Genomic DNA, 18,647 nt, shown 5'->3' on the forward strand with positions numbered 1-18,647 from the left:
AAGATCCATGTCCATCCTTAGACTAGATAGGTAGTTAGGATCTGTCTCTCCTCCTTTCGTATCAGAGTATGGAGTTTCTATAATAAAGAACTCTTATTTCCTTTCTAAATATAAACAAGTATATACTTTGTTATTTTCTTTCCTGCACACCAGCCAGCAGAACCAGCTCATAACCACCATAATCATGCTTTCACTGCTAAATGATAGAATCTGCTAATGGCCCAAACATGGAATCCTTTAATTAGGTTTCTGTGGCCAACATACGATTTATTTATCAGGGCAGTTCTGTGATGCTTCCCCCACCCCCATTTTTTCCTCTGTTTTATAGAACACGCCTTCAGGGACTGCAGTTTCAAGGGGAAAACTGATGCGGAGAGAACCAATATGTAACCGTATATCGTGCTTTCTCACTATGAGGGCAGTGGAGCAGGGCCCCACAGCATTTTTTAAGGTGAGTCTGCACTGCAGTCCCACATGTAAGGCAGGTCACGGAAACCCCAGACCTAACTCGAATTATACATCTCATGCAATGAGACCCTAAGGGTTAAGCCGGAGGTACAGACTCAATGAGGTTTCGAGTTCCTGGTGGGGAACTAGCACAGGAGCGAGGTTTTTTTCTTGTTTTTTCTGTTCCACGTGGAGTATTCTGTGCACACGGAACAGTAAAAACAGGGGGGACTCCCCTTGTGCTGTTGTGACATGGGGAAATGGCTTGGAGTGAGGATGGAGGAGCCCCTTCTCTCCCCGCAGAGGCATTCTGTGGCCTTTGGGCACTCCTTGAGTTTTTAACAGCCATTCCCCAACACTGCTGTGTTGCTGCAGGGAACCCGAGTTGGGTCTCCTACACTTCTAGCTTGACCTTAAGTGTGTTAGTCTTTAAACTGCTGGAAGTGAAGGATGATGCAATGTCTTTTTGCAAAAGCATATCTGTAGGGGTGGGAGTAGAACTAGTAAGGTGACTGGTCAAATCCTTCTGTCTGCTTTCCTCTTGTCTGTTCTGTCTGCTGTTACCCCTTTGTTACTTAGTGCCAAACTAGATGTTCCGGCTTCCACAGGTCTGCCACAGATGCTCACAGACAAATTGGTGCTTGGAGTTCCCAGGGGGGACCTATTTTTAAAATTGCCACAGGGGGCCAATTCAGCCCTGGACTGCAGATGGGGGGGTGAAGGTCTCCTGCCTCCCCCTACACTGTTTTCCCAAGCCCAAGTTGCAGGGGTGGCGTTATTTGCTCTGTTGGAGGGGTTCCACATTAGTTTATCTGGAGACCCAGCAACAAGGCAAATAAGCCCCCTCCCCCATTTTAGCTCGGGAAAACAGCACAGGGAGGTTGGAGTGCCTCCTCTCCCCTTGCTGCCAGCTCAGGCTGAATAAGAACCACACACCAATTTTAAAAGGAGTTCCCACCAGGAAGTGCAAGCCCCATTGTGTCTGCAAGCCCCCTATGGTGGACCCATGGAAGATGTAACATCTAGTTCACCTGGATTGCTCATCTTAGGGCTTTCCTTCCTTCCAGATGCTCCTTCCCGCTTCCATCTCCAAGAGGACAATATGGGCTCTCTGTCTCTCCTAGATAGATAGCTAGTTAGAATACTTATCTCACATTTCCTGTCACAGTATGGGTTTCTTTATCAATGAAGAATATCTCTTCCTTTCTTAAAGCAACAAGGAAGCCTCAGGTGCACTTTATCTTAAAAGCAGCTTGCCCTCCGCTTGCGCACAGCTGACTGATACTAACTTAATTGGTCACTGGATTAATTTTCTGTGTATGGTTCCCTGTTATCTTTCAGCTGGTGGAAAGGGGACGTAACACGCAATCTTCTTTCCAGGGGTCATTTCGTAGAAAAAGAGCTGTAGGAACTTATTAGTATAACTCATTAGCATAACTCATTAGCATATGCCATGCCCCTTGACATCACCAGAAACATGTCATTAGCATAACTGATTTGCTTATGCCACACCCTCTGACATCACCTATCCTGGCTGCTTTGGACCCAATCCTGGCCATTCAGGGCTGAAATTGGGCCCAAAATGGCAAAAGGGGGCTGAAAATGGCCAGAAAGGGGCCCAAAATGGTCAGGACCGGGCTGCTGCTGAGCAGGAGAATGATCCACCACCTGTCAGAGGACCAATCTGGGCTGTTTTGGCCCCAATCCAGGCCGAAAGGGGCACAAAATGGCTGAGAGTGAGGTGGGCGGGGCCCCCTGACATATTACCTCTTTGGGGAACTGCCGGAACTTCTGGCACGTTCCCCCTCGAAATGAGCCCTGCTTCTTTCCTAGATGTGGTGAGGATCCTAAGCCAAGGGCTCGAAAGCTGCATCACTCAAAAGATACTCATGTGAAAGATTGTATGGTAAAATGGGCTAAAAAAATTGGGTATAATACACCGATTAACCAGAGGGAAAATATGTGGGTAAAGGGCTAAAATTTACCTTGAGTTCCACAATTTCTATAAAATGATTTATCAGTGGTATATGTCTCCTAACAAATTAGCAAAAATGAATAAAGGTATGTCAAACAAATGTTGGAAATGTGAGCAACATGAAGGGACGTTTTATTATCTTTGGTGGACTTGCCCTAAGCGAAAAAATTTTGGTCACAAATTCGTATGATAATTCAAAAAAAGTTGAAGATCAATATGCAATTTAAACCAGAAGCCTTTTTGTTGGGATTAATGGATAAACAGTTAGAAAATTAACATGGTATTTTATTTCTCTATATAACCTCGGCGGCTAGGCTTTTTTATGCACAAAAATGGAAAAGTACATTGTCTATTTGGATAGTTAACTGGAAACCCTTTATTGACTTTCTGTGTGAGACAAGGAAAAATGAACTGATGATTTGTGGCTTTGATTTTGAAGAAGATAAATTTGGGAAAAATAAATAGATGGGGGGTAGTATTGGAAAAGGTAAATTTTGGAGATATAAAAACTAAAAGCAGGGGTCATTTTGTAGAAAAAGAGCTGGAGGAACTCATTAGCATAACTCATTAGCATATGCCACACCTCCTTGCTGTCACCGGAAGTTTGTCATTAGCATAACTGATTTACATATGCCACACTCCCTGAAATCACCTATCTTGTCTGTTTTGGACCCAATCCTGGCCGTTCAGGGCCGAAATTGGGCCTAAAATGGCAAAAGGGGGCTGAAAATGGCCAAAAAGGGGCCCAAACTGGTCAGGATCGGGCTGCTGCTGAGCAGGAGAGTGATCCACCACCCTTCAGAGGCCCAATCCAGGCCGTTTCAGCCCCAATCCAGGCCGAAATCGGTTCAAAATGGCCGAGTCAGGTGGGCAGGGCCATCTGACATGTGACCCCTTTGGGGAACTGCCGGAACTGCGTTCCTGCACATTTCCCCTCAAAATGAACCCTAAAAGTATAATGTTTGTTAAAATATGATAGGTGTTATAAAGAAAATGGGAAATGAAACATGTATTATTGTTCTGTTATTTTTAACCTCTGTCTTTCTTTTTTTGTATTCTTTTTTCTTTACTTTTTCCTCTTATTTCTTTCCCCTTTTTACTGGGCTTTTAATGTTACTAATAAAATAAAAATGTCTCACAATAAAAAAAAAGATACTCATGCATGGCTGCAAATGTATAAAAACTTGCATCATGTAAGTGCTTTGCCAGGGAAATCCTTATCTAATGAAAGCAAGAGGGTTCATCTGCATAAACAGTGAAGAAACACCACTGAAAGGAATCCTTAAACAAGGAAAGAACCATTTATTTTATAACATTTAACATCCTCCATCATCATGCAAGTCTACACTTTAACACAACTTTTTAAAAAAGCCCCCAAAGAGTACTTGCAAAATTATATATTGTTTGTGGATGGCACCGAACGACAAACAGGGTGTTCGGGTTCATGCCCATGTCTAGTGGTGAGTGGTCTATCTATATAAGCCTTCAAAACAATGACCACCAGTTATGACTATTTATAAACTTCTTGTAACTTTTAAAAGGAGCACTGATACCTTTATTTAATAGGCAAGGATGAAGAAATCAAGCTAATGTAGTGCTTTTGGGAATACTGGTAAGTAAGAAAAATAAATATATATAATTCCCCCCTGCTGCCTGCCAGCTGATAGTTTAAAGGGCCCTTTCCTGCCACATGCAAGGAGCAGGGCCCTTTAAACATCCCACAAACTGACCTTCCCAATGTCCAATACCCACCAAATTTGCAGGGGATATTGTCCTCACTGTCCTCTGAACACCCCCCCCCCCAAGTTTCAGAGAGATTGCACCCCAGGAAAGGCATGATCCACGGGTCTCCCCATTGGCTGTCATTTTCTCTTCACAGTGGCAAAAACGGGACTGTCTGCTGGAAGTACTTTGAAGGGTTAAAGCCAGAAGGAAAGCCAGAAGGAGTTCAGAGTTCAGTCCCTGCCTCCGGTTGCCAAGGGGATTGATTGCAGCAGGCGCCAGACTGCCTGGCTTGCCGAAGGGCTGCTGAAGGGAACGAACAAGGCTTTTAACGACCACCTGTTCATTTAGGATGGGGCCTCACGAACAGCGTGCTCGCAAACAGCAGATTGGGCTGTTCGTGGTTTTTTTCTCTTTGTAATGCTGTTCGTGCCCATGTCTACTCACCACTTGTGCCTGCAGTAGACTGGGCAGTGCTGTTCAAGTCTTAGGGCCAAATTGACTTTAGGAAGATCATGATAATCTCTCTTCCAGGATTGGGTTTGGGGGATTATCACATTTCAAGTTTTAGGCAACTTTTGTTAATTACTTTTCTGCCAAAGAATCCACACAGATCTGCCATAGAACATCTCTGTATCATAGGGAATTCTCTGACCTATTCTAAGGACCTTATTCATGTGGAATAGTAGGATTTGATTCCAACAGCACCTTAGAAACCAACAAGATTTTCAGGGTATAAGCTTTCAAGAGTTAAAGCTCCCTTCTTCAGAAAACGTGCCTGAAGAAAGGACCTCTGATTCTCAAAAGCTCATACCCTGAAAATCTAGTTGGTCTCCAAGGATACCACTGGTTCAAATCCTGCTGTTCTACAGCAGATCAACGCAGTCACCCACCTAAAACTTATTCATGTGAACCTAGTGGTCCCACCCTCTGCTTCCATTGATTGCTGAGTGGTCTACATGGGGTGAATGCACAAAAGAAGGGCCCACAGATACCCCTCTTCACAGCAATCAACAATGCTGGTTTTGGAATGCTTCTGACCAGTGTGGGCACTTTCCCTGCATGTTCACCCCACACAGATTGCTCAGTGATCATGTGGAGGCAGGGGGCAAGGCCAGAGTGACCACACCTGCTCTACCACCCCATGTGGTTAGTGATATTGTGGATAAGTTATCTGCATAGGGATATGGTTGCTCTAAGAACATGCCCTACCGTACATGCTGAATACATCTCCTGTGGCTGCAGATTTTAAGGGGTGTTCAGTCTTGATGGATAGGTGGTTTTCCATATATTCCCTGCCAAACATCTGGAACTGGTGACTGAATTAAACCAATCACTAATTAATTTAAATGAGTTAAGAGAACACTAGTCTGCAAACTATAGAGGCTTTTTTTCTGATGACAAACATTTGTGGTTTTACCCTAGTGTTTTGGAATAAATGTTTGACAAGAACTGCACATCTGGACTCCCACCAGAACGGCTGGAAAGAAGTTTCCATTTTAAGGAAATTGCAGCTTGCTAATTGTTCATTTTTCTATCAAATCGGTGGCATGAACCTCAGAGTCGTTGAGTTGGATTCCAAACACTAGGATTATGTTTGGTCTAAGGACCGTAATAATAATAAACAAACAAAACACTAGGATTGTGTCTAAAGATGCACTTCCAGTTATGAAAAAAATTCTTTGAGAGTAATGGTTCCTTCCATGAGCAGGAGGACACTTTTGGATCCAGTTCACTGTAGAGTTTTAGTGCCTGCAGAAAGAGATAGATCAAGATAGGTAGCCACGTTAGTCTGTCTGTAGCAGTAGAAAAGAGCAAGAGTCCAGTAGCACCTGTAAGACTAACAAAATTTGTGGTAGGATATGAACTTTTGTGAGTCACAGCTCACGAAAGCTTGTACCCTACTGCAGAAAGAGAATACAGGTCCCTTTTTTATGGGGATTCAGCTCCAGGTAGTCATAATTAGGGTTGACTTTTCCCCCCACGAATGAATCAGGAGTCAACTAAAAGAGGAACAAAGATGTGTTTTGTAATACAGTCTGAAGCATTGGGCTTAGAAGGGTGTAACTCTGCTTTGGATTACACTGTACTCACCTAGAAAGTTTTAGGGCATATCTGTGATTTAAACTTTAAATGGTTTTAGTAATAAGTCCCTCTTCCTCGGTTCTGCAGTTCTGTGAGTGGAGCAAGAGATTCTAATGAAGAACCCTCCGCAGCCTCATCAATATACATTTCCCAGGTTTCTTCTTGGGGAAACCATGAAAGTTACACATTTGTAATATATATATATATATATATTTCACTTTAGAACAGATGCATAGTTATTTTTAGAATCAAGGCATTTTATTTTTCCACCAACGGAGACATTACATACATTTTCCTTTTTTAAAACTTTATTTTTTTAGCAAAAAAATTACAAAGCTGAAACCCAAATGTACAGATAGAAAAGATGTACAAATTACATTTAAAAAACCAACAACGTATCTGATAGTAAAAAACAAAACAAAACCCAAACAACTTGTATTTGTGACCGAGGTCAACTCGTTTTATTTTTATCTTTTTCTTAACACTGTGAGATATAGGTAAAAACATAAATCTGCATAATTTATACAGTAAGTTGCCTTCTGGTTCGGTTGACCCTCTGAGTGGCTGTCTGACAAACGCACAGCGTTCGTGAATCGGTTGTGGGTTTTTTTGCAACTCCCAGCACTGTAAGCAAAGCGCTGGAAGCAGCTGTCATTCATATTAGTCCCATTTTGCATTCATAAGAAAATCTGCCCTCGATGCATTGTGACCCCGCCCCCGGGTCTTGGATGTTTCTGGAGTTTTTTTAAAAACACACACACACACAAACACAATGCACACTCTAGACAGGTCCCTTCAATGCCCTTGATAGCCTTAATATATACATATTTATTTATATGAATATATATATATATATATATATATGTATTTCTTTTTTCCAGTTGGGTGAAAAGACGAGCCTTCGTCAGCTTTAAAGCTTAGATTCCAGTTGGATTCTCCAAACCAGGTCCTCCTCAGACAATATTTGAATCTTCTTTCCGCTTCCCCCAAACCAGAAAAAACTTGTCATTTGTCTGGAGCAAACAAGCACAAATCTTCTAGGGCCCGCAGGTCTTCTTTTTTTCTTGACTTTGATAATGCTTTCCATCGTTTGTTAAGATCGTGAGGATAACCCAAACAGATCTGTAAAGCATTTGACTTAGTCCAATAGAGGATATACGGCTTGGAACCAAAAAATAATATATATATATTTATAGTACTGGCCCATCAGAAAATCCACCTGCCCATTCAGGATTGAAGAAGCAGTTACAAAAATAAAAAAGGTTTACTCCAATAATAATAATAATAATAATAAAAATAATAACAATAATATCCAGTTTTTCAGCTTTCTCCCCAACAAAAAGACGAAAGTCCACCAAAAAGTCCATAGATATCCAAGAAGGGAAGAGAACAACCAATTGGACTGAGAAAGGCCACGGAAGGTGAAAAAGCATCTAATAGTAGCTGCCCAAATGTGATGGCATATGGGAGTTTGGATGACGTGGTACGTTGGGATTTGGGTAGATGCTCCCTGTGGGGGAAGTCCAATATGGTGATGCGGCTCCAAAGAAACTGGAAGAAGTGACGGGCATAGAAGAAGGATGTGGAGGCACAAAGTTCACTTTCTGCTGGTGTGCGTGATACGAAGGCATGTAGGACAGATCCGAGGGATATTTGTACATTGACGACTCAGTCGGGTGAGGCTGAAGTGCTTGAGCAATGCCATGAAAGTCAAATTTATAGGCATACCTCTTGCCATGTACTTTGGTCATGATGTTCTTGTCGTAGTAGTATCGGAGGGCTCGGCTCAGCTTGTCATAATTCATGTTGGGTTTGCTCTTGCGTTCCCCCCAACGCCTGGCCACCTCGTCAGGGTCCGTCATCTTAAATTCCCCATTAGTTCCTTCCCATGTGATGCAGCTGGCATTGGAGCTGTCCGACAGTAACTCAAGCAGAAACTGCCATAGCTGGATCTGTCCGCTCCCTGCAAGAGGACACAGAGAAAAGGCAATGACATTCTGTGCTGTTTTCCTTCACAAATCGGCTTATTTACACACCACCAGGGCTTTTTTTCAGTTTGGTGGAATGGAGTTCCAGAACCTCTTGAAAATGGTCACATGGCTGGTGGCCACGGCCCCTGATCTCCAGACAGAGGGGAGTTTAGATTGCCCTCCACGCTGGAGAGCAATCTCAACTCCCCTCTGTCTGGAGATCAGGGGGCGGGGCCACCAGCCATGTGACCATTTTCTCCGAGGGCAACCCACTGAGTTCCACCACCACTTTTCCCAGAAAAAAAGCCCTGCACACCACAACAGTCAATGTACTGGCTCACTGGGCAGCTTCCAATTGCATTAATAAAAATACTACTTGAATGCCAAAGCAGCAAAAAAACATGTAATAGCAACTATAAAAACATGTAATAGCAAGTAGCAACTATAAAGCATGGATCAATCAAACAACATAAGAACATTGATAATCACTTAAAAATCCATAGCAGCAAAAACCATTTTTAAAATTACAGCGATTTTGTTTCACAATGATAACAGTCTGGGGTGTGTGTGTGTGTGTGTCAGTCTGTCTGTTTTATATTCAGCTTGACTCACTGTGAATGTAAATTTTTTTTAGAAATGAAATTTTTTAAAAAGAAGGAACATGGCATTTGGGGGCAAAGCATAACTCCCCGTGCTGTGCTTCCAGGCTGGATCAGTCTCCCTCATCCTAAGAATTAAAAAATTGCTGATGGTTCTAGATACGGAATCCCCAGAGTTCATTCAGTTTGGTTCTTAGCCCCAGAGGACCCGTCTGCGGTTACAGGGATAGTAAAATTGTCCTACATGGTTACTATAAGTATTACAACAAGAGACTGTATGTGAAGGACTTTGAACACCCCAAAAGCACTATACATATACAGCGGATGAGATGGAATGCAAATTTTTAGACTAAAAGCATGTCTTGGTCTGCTGGGTTCATGTAGCTTTTACCTAACAGGTGTGCCCCCTGTACAATATTCTACATTTAGAACACAACATATGATTTATCATATTTTTATTTCATTGAAGGAACACACAGCGATAACCCCGAACAGTTAAAGAATCATGAAGTGCTGATCTAACCGCTCAAAGAGATGTGATGAGGATTGCATATCTCCATCTGGGTATAAAACGGAAACTATAGATTTGGACTGCGTCAGAGAGTCATGAAGGGAAGAAAAAAGGGAGACGCACTAATCAAAACCAGGCTCCTCACTTACTGATTCACATTTCAAAGAGAAAAAAGATGTTATTTTTTAAAGGACACACCTTTTCCACCTTTAAAAGGCTAACAGCTGAATGGGAGGGGCAATTCTGATTACAGCGTTGAATCCAAACAGAAGCTAGAGGGTTAAAACTTGTTTTTTCCCCCACGTGTGTCCAAGGCAAACTGAGACTTCATAAGCGTGCAGTTGGCATTTTTAAAGACAAAGATGAATCATCTGTTTGAGCCCTAACAACAACAACGACAACAACGACAACAACGTTCGATTTATATACTGCCCTTCAGGACAACTTAATGCCCACTCAGAGCAGTTTACCAAGTATGCCATTATTATCCCCTCAACAATCACCCTGTGAGGTGGGTGGGGCTGAGAGAGCTCTGAGAAGCTGTGACTGACTCAAGGTCACCCAGCTGGCTTCAAGTGGAGGAGTGGGGAATCAAACCCGGATCTCCAGATTAATGTTCCACACTTTTAAACCCTACACCAAACTGATTACTTGTAATTACTGATTACTTGTACTGAGTGATTACTTGTCATTTCTCCATTGTGTAATTTGAATTTACGCATCTTTATTTCCATATTTGTGTTTCTTTGCAACCAATTTTTCCTCACAAAATGTAAATATTTTAATGTTGTTTGTGCATTCAGCATTACGCATATCATATGCATTAAAGAGAAAACCAAAATCATTGGCAAAGATATAAACCAATACAAAAAGAAACTCCATATGGAGCATTCACTCATCTGGAACACAAAGTTACCCCACAGGTTGGTAACCTGCTGACCCATGTCAACTCACCTGGGTTAGCTAAACGGCTGCTGGTTGGTCCTAAAATCTGGTAAGGATCTATGGTAAGAAGGGCCAAAAGGAAATGAAAATGAGACATTATTAATACTTCTGGCAGAAGAAATAGGTTACTGCAATCATAATTTTTAACCTCCGATGGGATGTTCCTTATGCCACCTGCATCAAATATCTGAAAAGTTTCTATCTCATGCTAGTTTGAAGAACAGGCTCCAATTGTATATCTAAATCTAATGAGGATGCTTATATCCAAGGATCTGGGCCACTTCAGAACACCACACAGGCTTCTGCAACCTTGGGGAACCCCCCAGGGTTGCAGAAAAATCCAACAATTTACAAAGATGTACTGGGGGGCTTAACCACTCCCCCAAAACAACAGCATGCTGTGTGTGCAGGTACCACTTACCTGCTTGCACTTAAAGCATGCACCTGAGCAGCCCAGTGAGGCCCTGGTGGTGTCGGTACACTCTTGCCGGCCTGGCCGGAAGTGAACACAGCTGGGGTAGGGAAAGCACCCAGAACGGCAGGGCCTACTCTGCTCTCCCATCTGATGCCATTCTGGGACACATGGAGGAGGCTGATGGGCAGAGAAAGGCAGAGAAGGGAGAACGGTACCGGGGTGCAGGGAGCCCACCAGACCTGGCTAGTGCTGGGCCACATGGAGCCCCACTCTCCAGGATCTTTAGAAAGCGGAAGCGGGGCGGGGGGGAAGAGACAGGACAGAATCTTTGGAAAGGGCAGCACCTAAGGCAGGGGAAAAGGGATTCCCCCTTCCTGTATCTGCTCTGTCCTACTTCAACATCATCACTGCCGCCACCCTCCAGGTTCACTCTGCCCTTACCCCCCAACATCTCCCCTACACAATCCTCAGTTTCATAAGCCCCCTCTTGTATACAGACTAACACTTCTTAAAATACCCAATTTCTTAAAACCACCATTCAAAAGCTGAATCTTAAGTACAGTGGGTGCAGGGCATGAAGGTTACCCATCCTTCTCATGCCTAAGACCTTAGCCAGAGAAAGCAGAAGTGGCTTTAGCCTGGCCCTTTCAAAACTAGCAGCTACTGTCCACCATGTCATTACTTAAAAGCCATTGTCAGAAACCTTTGTAGACAATGCTTGCTTTCAATAGGCAGCTCAGGCTCCCCTGGGTCCTAGCTTTCTTCCTTCCACTCTGGGCAGACCAACTGAGGTTGAATCTGGTTCCTACTTAGCTAGTAACCACAGCAGGATACAGGCACACCCATCTGTTTCCAGTGCAGCCACTGCCATTCAGCACTCTTCTTACCTGGCTGGGGCCGCTGCTGGTCTGAATTTTTGCTCACATTTTGTGTCCCTCCCAACGGTGGACCTAAAAATAACAGAGAAAAGGGAGGTGCTTTAAGTCAGCAGTAGGCACCAAAGGAAGAAAGTGTAAAAAACACACTCGAAATGGAGACTTAACAGAAGAATTCATATTTCCTCATCGGGGCAGTTAACTGCAGCCTTCCAGACCATATCAGCTCCCAGGGGGAACGGGGTTGGGGGGGGGGGTCACAATGCTATAAAAAAGTTAAAAGCAAGAAAACACATTTTTTAAAAAAAATTATAAGCTGCTCTTAATTTTTGCAGCACTGCTGGAGAGCTTGGGGGAGCATCGCTGGCAGGATTCCTCACTCCATCTCCACTCAGATGGTCTCAGCGACAAATATCAACTGTCATCAGTGACGGGTCCTCTCTTCCAGGCTGCCTCTTCTTAAAACAGCTCTAGCTGCTCCTCTCTCCTCCCCAGCATCAGCCAAAGTGGGTGGTTGTCCTCTCCTAAACCCTGTTACTCAAGTAGTCTCCTTAGGGGCTGCACTGTGACTGGTGGGAAGAGTTTCGGGTGGGTAGAAGAGCAAGATTCATGGCAAGGGCAAAGGTCTCTTCATCAGATACAAGTAGGGATGAAGATCCCTGAGCCTTTATATACCAGTAAAAAGGTGGCAGAGGTGTTGCAAGGAAAGGGAGTCAGGATGGAAAAGGACAATGCAAAATGCATCCTGACTCCCTTCTTTGCAATCCCTTCCCACCTTCTGACTGTGATGTAAGCACTCAGGGGTCTTCATTTCTACTGACTCTCAAAAGCTTATATCCTGGAAATCTTGTTGGTCTTTAAGGTGCTTCTGAGCTCGAATCTTGCTCCAGTGCCTGGTGGAGACACCCTTTTAAAGCAAGCTCTGCAGATACAGTTCTTTGGAAAGAACAAACTGTGTTAGGCTGGGGGAACCAGCCTTCTTGATAATACACAGATTCTATTGAACCAGCTTGCTAATTTTTCCAATGCTGATTTACAGTTAAAGATCTCAGCCCTCTCTTCCCCGAGGCAAACAAAGGCTTTGTAAGAGTTCTCTCCTTGTGCATCTGGGCTGACTGCACCAATGAGTCAGCCAAGATAAAACAAGCGAAGTGCCTCAAGGAAGACACTTGCCAAAGCCTCTATTGCTGTTCATGCTGAGACAGAGGGGGTTAAAGAGCCCTTTGCCTGCATCTTGGCTAACGTGGGAGTGAATCAGTGGATGGAGCGAATGTCCCTTTGCTTTCCTGGCTCTTGTTAAAACTTATATGCTGGCCAGTCTAGGGGAAAGGGGTACCACACTGACTTACTTTTGTTGTGGCTGGAATTCATGTTATTGCCCCATCCTGATCTTCTGACAGCATCATAAGAGGCATCTAGTAAAAGAAAACAATAAGAGAGAAGGGCATAGGTTGTCACTGAATGTGTGAAGCAAAAAGGCAAGACACTGGATTATGTACATGCTTTGAAAACACTGGTTTATATTTTAGGACAATATATTGCAGCAAACACTTTTTGTCTAGTATCAGAGGTGGACAACATCAGCTATTGCTTGGGAGCTTCCATATACCTTCAAAGTCAGGAGGCTAAAGTGAAATAACTCAAGTTGCTTGCAACACCAAGGCATTCATAGAGTGATGAAGTGGGAGAATGTAACTTTAAGCACAAACAAACAAAGAGCTTCCTTTGCAAATTTTCAACAGGAACTATACCAGAGAGGCTGTTTTTTCAATGGCACCTTTCTGAATATCAGCAGGCAGGTGATTTGTTAAAAATATCTTTAAAACATCTTTATATCTGTGCCAAACCACTTTAGCTTTTTAATATAAAACCCCCCACAGCATTCCGAAAGCAAGACAATTACTGTTCTCCAACAAAACAACTGTAAAGGGAGGCTCCAATATGGAAATGCTCATTGAGAATTTATCAGGAAACTTGATGTTATTTTTCATGAACTCAAGAAGGATTTACAAGTGTTACTTTAGCAAAACTAGGGAAACTGCACTATCACCAGTTACTATTGCAAATGGTTTCTTTATACGTCTTGATTATATTTGAATTTTACATAATTGCTTCTCTCTTCTTGTAGATCATTTCATGGTTATTTGACCTTGCTGTTAACAACTTTTTTTCTTAATAGCAATAGGTAGGTAGACAGACAGACAAACAAACAGACATATTGTCCAAGGTTTTTACGGCTGGAGAACGATGGTTGTTGTGGATTTTCCGGGCTGTATTGCCGTGGTCTTGGCATTGTAGTTCCTGACATTCCGCCAGCAGCTGTGACTGGCATCTTCAGAGGTGTAGCACCAAAAGACAGAGATCTCTCAGTGTCAAACTCAGTGTCAAACAGACAGTTTGCCAAGAGGGGACCCATCTCATACATGTGGCCAAAATGGACTCTAGTCCATAAAAGTTTCTGGTAGACGAAAAACATGTTGGTCTTTTAAGATGTCAGAAGACTGCAACAGAATAACATAGCAACTCTTCCCACTTAAGTATTTTGTTTCATTTATCTTTTTCTCCTTGTCTCTTTCTTACCCATGCTTATGTTTTACTGCTTGTACCTTGACGCACCAGGAACAGTTTACATATGGAATAAACTGTCTGAAGACATCAAACAATCTCCTTCTTTGAGGTTTTAAAGAGAAGATTGGACAAGCATCTGTTGATATGTAATATCAGTCTTTGGACCAGAGGGGCTGCTCGTTTCCTGCAAGATTACAATTCCATGCATGCACAGGAGACCAAGTTCATCCTAAGAGACTTTCATCCCACTTTGATAGTACAGATGCATTCAGTTGGTTTATAATATTCAAAGTGAGATCAATGTCACGCATGGTTTTGTTCCACAGAGTGGTCTAAGGACTTAATTTATATTGCAGCAGTAACCTTGGAAAGTGACTTTGTGAGACCAGGCGAGAGTGGAAGCTACAACTTCCATGTGGGACACTCAAGCAGAAAAGGAAGACAGTAAAAAGCAATTTCATATGTAGGGCAGGTTGGTCTCAGGACACAAGTCCAAGGGGGGGAAGCACAAACCACATGATTCGGTCTTTTAAGAGTTCTGTAAGATGAAGATCTGGAAAAACAGATTTTGATTTCTTGTTAGCATGCAAGGCTGGATCCCTCTATCACCAGTAATATGCTTAAGCACAGAAGCCAATGTTTAAAACAGACCCATAACTCATGGCCTGTATTAGCATATTTGCAGGAAAGTAACATGTTGTAAATTACAATGTGAGACTGCTGAAATTGAGCTTATTTGCAAATTTGGAATAATGGACACCCTGGGGTTGAATTGGGATACTGGATTTTTCTTGCACCACAGATGCTAATGTTCTACACTTCACACCCATGCTTTATCAAGCTGATTACAACATGTATTATAGTTAGCCTCCTTACACTCAAATTTGTAAATGCCCCTCCCACCCTGCACCTGGATTATAAAAATTCCTACATTTTCCATGCTTTGAATCTGACCAAGGGAGTTTTGACTCTCGAAAGTTCATACCCTGGAAATCTAGTTGGGCTTTAAGGTGCTACTCTGTGAACCTGATGACTTTTGATATCTTCCAATATGATTCCCAGGATCAACTGATTTATTCCTTCTCTGAGTGTGGTATGGAAGTTACAGGAAATGGAGAACTAATGTCCTTTAAAAAAATGCAAACACCAGAGGAGGGGATCTTCCTTGGACAGAAGAAATGGAAGGTGGTTGAATGATTAGACCCCCTTCTCCCTTCTCTGAAAAGCCTGGAGGCAAATTGAGACCACAAGATCCTGTATTTTGCATTTTATGGATAGAAGAAGACAATTAATTCCTCAGTTTTGAAGCATACTGGGTGACCTCAAGCCACTCAGTCTCTCTCAGCCTAACTTACCTCATAGGGTTGTTGTAACAGCATAAAGAAGAGGGGGAGACCCATGTAAGCTGACCTGATCACCATTAAGGCAGATCGGGGGAAATGTGATTGGGATTGTATATAAAGAAGAAAATCTTTCTTCAGAATAACAGCTCTAAATCAACATCACCTGAAACCTAACCCTATTGTATTATTTACTGAATGTTCCAGCTGTAGATCATATTGCTTTACACTATGTACTCTGCCTTGAGTCTCAGTGAGAAAGTTGGACTATAAATAACACAAACAAATTTAGATGGTACACAGGGACAGAATCTTATATTGAAAAGAATGACAGGACAAGCCATAGTCTGACTTAAGAAGAAACAAGATTTTTTTTAAATAAATCAATTTTAAAATCAGTATTGTCCCATGAGCAATAAAGATACCCCTAAGGGCAGCATCAGTTTAAAGTTAGTCCTTTTCAAAAAATATCATACAGGGAAAGAGTGACTTGAATCCCCGAACGAATTCAAGGCAGAAGATTCTATTCTGTTTGGGAGTAATGAAGAGTTATGAAAGAAGTGCAAAAATCTTGTGGTGGGAAATCCTACATGCACTTGTATATTCCAAGTGGTGTTGGAAAAGGCTACTGAGGTGTTTTTTTAAACATAAAGCTATATGTTAGATGCTGGCATGGAAAATGTTTTAAAAAGCAAAGAAAAACGGTTAAAGGAAGAGATAGAAAAGAGAAAACATGAGATCATTTCCTTCAAGTATCTTTGAACTACTCAACTCTTTGACCTTTTAAGAAAAATGAGCATCCCTGTTGCAATGAGACAAGATATATTTGCAAGTGATACCAACAATGATGTGTTTGTGGATTCTGGCAAGCCATCTCTTGAAGATACAAAAATGGAAATGCAGCCCAGGCATTAGATTATATTTCATACGTGACAAAGCAGCAACAGAACAATGTAGTTATTTATTTATCACTTTTAAAGTTCTATTCTTCCTTCAAGGAGCTCAGGGGTGGCATACATCACTCCCCCGTTTCAATTTTATCCTCACAACAACCTGTGAGGTAGGCTAAGAAAAAATGATTGGCCCAAGGCCACCCAGCAAGATTCCTTGGCAAAGTAGGGATTCATACCTGGGATTCAAACCAGATCCTAGCCTAACACTCAAACTACTATACCACACCAGGGTCATTTCCACACATCCTAACATCGCACAACACTCACGGAATGAGGACGTCTTCCTGGCGTGATTTCTGATGTCATTGCACCATGAAAACGGGATTGTGACATGATGATGTCAGAAATCGCGCCTGGAAGATGTCCTCATTCCGTGAGTGTTGCACAACGTCAGGACATGTAGAAATGACCCAGATCTTTTGCATACCAAATATTACTTTGTGACTAAAACCCAAGCAAGTGGACAACCCTAAAGGAGGGATCCACCTTCACCCACATGAACCATTTTGCCATTTAAGATCACCTTTACCCTAAGTTATGTGCTTCTTTAACTATGGTTAGGTTTGGTGAATACAAAGCAAACGGGGAGGGGGTTGGCAGTAGCGTCCAGCTCTGGAATTCCCTTCTCCAAGAAGCTTCCTTGGTTCCACTTTCCAATGATAATATTCTGATGCATTTTATTGCTAGATCCAGCTGTTTTTAAAAATGATTTTTATGCTATTGACTTTATATTTTTAATTTTTATTAACTGCCTAGTTTGCAAGTTTTTGTCATCTGCTTAGATTTTACTGGCTGCTTTATTGTAGGCTGTTGATTTGAGGTTTCTTTTACATTTTATTGTTTTATGGTGCTCTTATTATTGCTTTTTATTGTGTCCATAGCCTTCGTAGGCCTCTGAGAACCGTAACAGATGGGTGAGATAAACACACAGCTAGAGATGGGCACGAATCGAAATACGAACCAAAATTAAGCACGAACCAGGCCAGTTCATGGTTCGCGAACCCACGGTCCATCAGATCCCATTTCTGACGAACCGCCACGAACTTTAGGCTGGTTTGTTTGGTTCGTTTTTTGGATTGTGACTGCAGACAGCCTGGTGCCAATCAATCAGTTTCCTAGGCAACAGGGGATGTACTTCCTGCAGACCTTCTGCTGGCCTGGAAGTGATGATTTTCTGACCTGGATGTGCCATTTTCATGAACCAAATGAGCCAGTTCATGAACCAGGGGCAGGTTCGTGAAAGTTCGTGGTTCGTGAAATTTGAAGAACCACAAACTGCATGGTTCCGTTTTTTTCCAGTTCATGCCGATCTCTACACACAGCAAAGGAACAAATAGATAAATAAATATAAAAACTTTACAAAGGGGTTAGCCAAGAGTATGATGCACTTAACCACTATTTTCAGTTTCTGCCTGTAATAACAGGCATCTTAACCTTACAAATTTCACAGTGATGGGCAGAGAAAGGCAGCAAAACAATGACAAGTTGATCTCAGGAGTAATTCAGGACAATACTTAATTTTAACTCCTGTTTACCTGTAATAAAGCAAGACTGTAGATAAAGAGGAATTTGGTTTTACTTATGAATGGTTAAATAGTTAAAGAGTTGGACAGTTTCTAACTTCCAGACACCACCACCCATAGTAGAGTTGCTAACCTCCAGGTAGGGCATGGAGTTCTCCCATAGCTACAACTGACAGTATACTGGGATAATTTCCCCTGGGAAAAATGGCAGCTTCAGAGGGAAACTATGGTATACCATAGACTGTAGGTGAAAACCTTCCCCCAAATACCCCCCCCCCTCACAAGCACTGCCCCTAAATCTCCAGGGATTTCCCAAGTCAGAACTGTCAACTCTATCCCTTACCGGTATTCAAGGGCTGGAGGGCTGGAGGTGGGGATATGGGGGGCATGACAATAGCTGTTGCACTATGTCACTTTTGGAGAAAACCCAGGAGTGATGCAGAGCAACTCTAGGAATCACAGAAAACGAAACCATAGAGTTTTTGATGATTCCTAGAGCTACCCTATGGATTTTCCCTGGAAATGATGTAGCAATGCAGACGATGTCACCTTTAATTGTTTTTCTCCTGCCGCCACCTGAAGCAGTAGAAGGCAATTAGGGCAGCAGGCAACCCTAGTGGTGTCTGTCTCCTTTGCGCCACATGCAGTAAGCCAAAAAGGGAAGCCAACAGACAGGCCCTAGAAGCAGGAGAAGCCCCCAGTGTTTAAACATTTTCAGT

General features: G+C 42.5%; 1 protein-coding gene across 1 annotated transcript in view; it reads right to left on the reverse strand.

Moving 5' to 3' along the window:
- Window positions 1-6,493: 6,493 nt before the first annotated feature.
- The window catches only part of FLI1 (Fli-1 proto-oncogene, ETS transcription factor), a 103,562-nt gene continuing 91,408 nt past the window's right edge, over window positions 6,494-18,647 (reverse strand). Inside the window, exons 6-9 of the mRNA XM_054998549.1 lie at window positions 12,894-12,959; window positions 11,557-11,619; window positions 10,264-10,311; window positions 6,494-8,192 (exon numbers count right to left, since the gene is read on the reverse strand). Coding sequence (XP_054854524.1) covers window positions 7,663-8,192; window positions 10,264-10,311; window positions 11,557-11,619; window positions 12,894-12,959 — 707 coding nt within the window. The 3' untranslated portion in view covers window positions 6,494-7,662. The remainder of the gene's footprint in view (window positions 8,193-10,263; window positions 10,312-11,556; window positions 11,620-12,893; window positions 12,960-18,647) is intronic.

Source organism: Eublepharis macularius, chromosome 14 (genome assembly GCF_028583425.1).
Source record: "Eublepharis macularius isolate TG4126 chromosome 14, MPM_Emac_v1.0, whole genome shotgun sequence".
NCBI classification, from domain to species: domain Eukaryota; kingdom Metazoa; phylum Chordata; class Lepidosauria; order Squamata; family Eublepharidae; genus Eublepharis; species Eublepharis macularius.